This window comes from Cebus imitator, unplaced genomic scaffold (genome assembly GCF_001604975.1).
Source record: "Cebus imitator isolate Cc_AM_T3 unplaced genomic scaffold, Cebus_imitator-1.0 Scaffold384, whole genome shotgun sequence".
In the NCBI taxonomy this organism is placed as follows: Eukaryota; Metazoa; Chordata; class Mammalia; order Primates; family Cebidae; genus Cebus; species Cebus imitator.
Window position 1 is genome coordinate 2,393,917 of NW_016107699.1, and position 4,070 is coordinate 2,397,986.

General features: G+C 64.4%; 1 protein-coding gene across 1 annotated transcript in view; it reads left to right on the forward strand.

The window, feature by feature from the left end:
- Window positions 1-4,070, forward strand: part of SIGIRR (single Ig and TIR domain containing) — a 7,379-nt gene that overhangs the window by 1,112 nt on the left and 2,197 nt on the right. The window contains exons 2-6 of the mRNA XM_037731158.1: window positions 1,377-1,535; window positions 2,526-2,724; window positions 3,212-3,345; window positions 3,436-3,576; window positions 3,760-3,980. Coding sequence (XP_037587086.1) covers window positions 1,529-1,535; window positions 2,526-2,724; window positions 3,212-3,345; window positions 3,436-3,576; window positions 3,760-3,980 — 702 coding nt within the window. The 5' untranslated portion in view covers window positions 1,377-1,528. The remainder of the gene's footprint in view (window positions 1-1,376; window positions 1,536-2,525; window positions 2,725-3,211; window positions 3,346-3,435; window positions 3,577-3,759; window positions 3,981-4,070) is intronic.

The following is a 4,070-nucleotide window of genomic DNA, read 5'->3' on the forward strand; positions in this document are numbered from 1 at the left end:
GGGCAGGGGAGGGGTGCAGGGGAGGGGTGCAGGGGAAGGTGGGCAGGGGAGGGGGTGCAGGGGAGGGCATCTGCTTTCTTGCTGTGCTCATATCCTGGCAGTCTGTCCTTGACTTCCAGAAGGTTCTGAGGCTGCTTTTGGAGGGAGAGGTTTGAAGTCTGAGCTTGGGGCCGTCAGGGGTGTGCTGGCCTGGGGTGTGTCCTCCTGGGCCGGCTGTGAGGGGTTGGTTGCATGAGAAAGTGTGCATTTTATGGCCCTTCCGTGGGTGGTTCCCGTGGGTCAAGGACCTTTCTTGGACTGTCCTCCACTGCAAAGGGCTTCTTCCGGGACCCCCTTGCCATCCCCCATGGGAGTGCACCTCATGCTGTGTCGGTTCCCGGGGAAATGCCAAACAGCCAAACTTGGGCCTCTGGCTGTGCTTCGCCCAGGCAGAGGAACAGGTGGGAGGCTGAGAGGGTTGTCCCTGCCACAGCCTCTGAGGCCTTTGGGGTGGAGTCCAAGGAAGCTGGGGTGCAGAACCTTAGGCTTGATCCCCTCATCCCCACTCCCACTGTGTCCCTGCTGCAGGGAGGGGAGCAGACACTCAGTGCCTGTTGGATAAACGGGGTGATGCTGTGGCATCCAGTGAGGAGGGGCCCCCGGGATGCCAAGGAAGAGGCTCAGGGCTCCTCCCTGCAGTCACCTCACTGAGGAGCTCTGGGAGACGTGAGGTGTGTGTGGCTGCCATGGGCTGGGAGAGGGCACAGGACCCGGGCCCAGGGACCAGGAAGAAGGGGTTCCTGTGAGCCCCTCACAGCTGCCTCATCCCAGCCTGGCCCCGTTCAGTCTCCTGCCTCACAACCTCAGGGCGAGACTAAGCTTAGGGTTCCCGAGGTGTGAGGTGTCTGTGCTCAGGTGTACTACGGACTGCATTGAGGTGTGGCCCAGGGTCTCAGCTGGGCACCCACCCCATGGCACAGGGCATATCACACCCCTGCCCAAGGCCAGGCTATGTCACTGACACAGCAGCACGCCCCTGCAGTGGCAGCTCCGTTGAAGGGGACAGCCAGGGGTGAGGCCAGCTGCCATCTCGGGAGACAGGGTCCCACCTGGGGTACATCCACTGTACCGCAGGGTCAGCATGGTGGCCCCGGGCCGGTGGATGTGGTCCTGGACTTGAGGGGCCCTCCCTGTCGCCCTGGGCTGTGTGAGATGGTGCCCATTCTGGCCATGTGTGAGGGGCTCGAAGAGTCGCCCTGCTGGCCTCTGGGATCTCTGCCAGCATCCACGAGGCTGCTCCGGGTGGCATCTGGTCAGGCCCGGTGCTGTCTGCGGCCAGCAGTTACTGGTTAACTCACCCTGTTCCCGTTTAACTTGTTCCTTGGGGATGGCGGCAGCCTCTGAGCCGTCCAGGTGCCCTGTCCAGCTGACTGCAAGCAGAGGGGAATCCTGCCCAGCTCTTGGATCAGACTGCTTGGCCGAGGAGCCCTGTGGAGCTGGGGGTGGCCCCGGAGCTCAGCCTGCCCCGAGGGGGTCCTGGCTCAGAGCCATGCCAGGTAGGCAGGTCAGAGAGGGATGGGCGCGAGTCCCCACTCCCACCTCCTGCCCCTCCTCGGGCTGACTCCATATCACACATCCTGCTCTTATCCCGGCTCGCTGCTTGGCCACATGCCGGGGGTACAAAGGTCCTGCTCACCCCTCTCCCTGGGCCCTTGGCCCTGAAACCAGGGCGGGTGGTGAGGATGGGCGCCTTGCATCCTCTCCTGCACCAGGCCTCCAGTCCAGGCCATGGGGGTCAGTACGGCCCAGGAACAGAGGAGTGGGTACTTCGGGGACTACGGCGGGGGTGTGGTAGATGTGGGCTGGTACGAGGCCACACCCGACCGAGGAGATGGTGGTCTGGCCTTCCACTAGGGCTCATCGCCCTGATGTAAAGATGAGAAAGTCCAGGCCTCAGGTCGGGGGGAGGGCTTGCCTGTGGCCAGGAGCAGAGGGCCTCAAGACCCCTGGGCCAGGGACAAGCCAAGGCCAGCTGCTCCCGGCTGCCAGCTCTGCCCATCCAGTGGAAGGTGCTGGCACACTGGGCATCTGGGTCCCCAAACCCACCGGTGCCCACACTCCCTGCAGATACCCCAGCAGAGGCAGGATGGGCTGAGGGGTGCAGTGCCCAGCCCCTCCTCTGAGACGGGCATCACGGTGTCACCAGGGGTGGGCACCAGGCGCATCTGGGAAATGGGGGGACAGACTCATGTCCTGGGTGGACAAGCAGCCAGATGAGGCTCATGCATGGGCCTGGGGCAGCTCAGCTGTGACTGGCCACTGCTCTCTGTCCCCTCAGCACAGGGTGGGCAGAACACACAAAGCCCGGCCACTTCTGGGGGAAGATGTGCCAAGTGCCAAGCCTGTCCCCGTGGGACTCATGGGCAGACACAGTGTGACCACCACATCACATGGAGGCCTTGTTTCTTCCTGCCCTGTGGGCCCCTGTGAAGGTGGCGGGGCCGGGCACCCTGGCACAGCTGACCCACTGTGTCCTCTCTCTTCAGGTGTCTGTGACAGGGCCCTTGACTTCCTCTCCCCGGCTGAAGACCAGGTGCTAGGGCCTGCCTTGGGCAGCTCAGTCACTCTCAACTGCACGGCTTGGGTAGTCTCTGGACCCCACTGCTCCCTGCCTTCAGTCCAGTGGCTGAAAGATGGGCTTCCACTGGGAAATGGGGGCCACTACAGCCTTCACGAGCACTCCTGGTAAGAGGCCTGGGTATCCAGGGTCAGAGTGACCCCTCAGACATGCCAAGGCAAGTGGTCTCCCTGAACTATGCCACGGTCCAGAACCACCTGGCCAGACATGATGTGAGCAGGCTGCCTCTGTGGCCCCAGACAGAGGGTCAGTGATGTCAGGGACAGAGCTGGGGTCTGCATGGCCCCTGTAGACACACACCTTGTATACTGCCCAGGACTCTGGGTGTCAGCAAGGTCTAGGGCCTGAATGAATGCCAACCATCTGGCCAAGCCTGCCATCAGAGGACCTCCAGGCCCCACACCCAGGACTGGGACGGCTGTTCTGAAACAAATCTGCACCCCCTCCAAGTTCTGGTCACTTCTCTTGGCTTAAGGCCCCAGAGTCACTGAGAGGCCCAATTGTGCAGCCTCCCTGGGCAAACCCAGACAGGTGGGGTTCTGGGGTGTCCACTGGTATCCCCAGTGGACCCTGACCCTGGCTTGGTATCCCCAGGTTCAAGGCCAACTTGTCAGAGGGGTTTGTGTCCAGTGTCCTGGGGGTCAACATGACCGGCGCTGAGGACTATGGGGCCTTCGCCTGCTCCATCCAGAATGTCAGCTCCTCTTCCTTCACTCTTCAGAGAGCTAGTAATGGGGGTTCCCCGGGTAGAGGGTAGGAGGGGACCTCAAGGCTTGGGAGCTCCTGGAGGGGTGGTGGCTCAGGCAACCCATCCACAGGCCTTGCAAGCCACGTGGCTGCGGTGCTGGCCTCCCTCCTGGTCCTGCTGGCCCTGCTGCTGGCCGCCGTGCTCTACGTCAAGTGCCGGCTCAACGTGCTGCTCTGGTACCAGGACGCCTACGGGGAGGTGGAGATGAACGGTGCGTGGGGCCCGCGTGGGCGCAAGGAGGGGTCGCCGCGCCCTCCCTGAGGCTGCGCCGCTGAGCGCCCTGGAGGCGTGGGGCGGGGAGGCGTCAGCCTCGGGGCTCTGTGCTGGGGCTAACGTCCGGGAGGGCCGGCGTGAGGCCTCGGGAGCCCCCGGGATGACTGGCCGCCGTCCGCAGACGGGAAGCTCTACGATGCCTACGTCTCCTACAGCGACTGCCTGGAGGACCGCAAGTTCGTGAACTTCATCCTGAAGCCGCAGCTGGAGCGGCGTCGGGGCTACAAGCTCTTCCTGGATGACCGCGACCTCCTGCCGCGCGCCGGTATCCCGGGCCCCGCCCCATACGAGGCCCCGCCCCATACGAGGCCCCGCCCCATACGAGGCCCCGCCCCATACGAGGCCCCGCCCCAGCCCCCAAGCCCGGCCCCGTCCCACCGGAGACCCCGCCCCCACCCCCCCGCGTCCCCCTCCCGGCCCAGGGCCACCGGC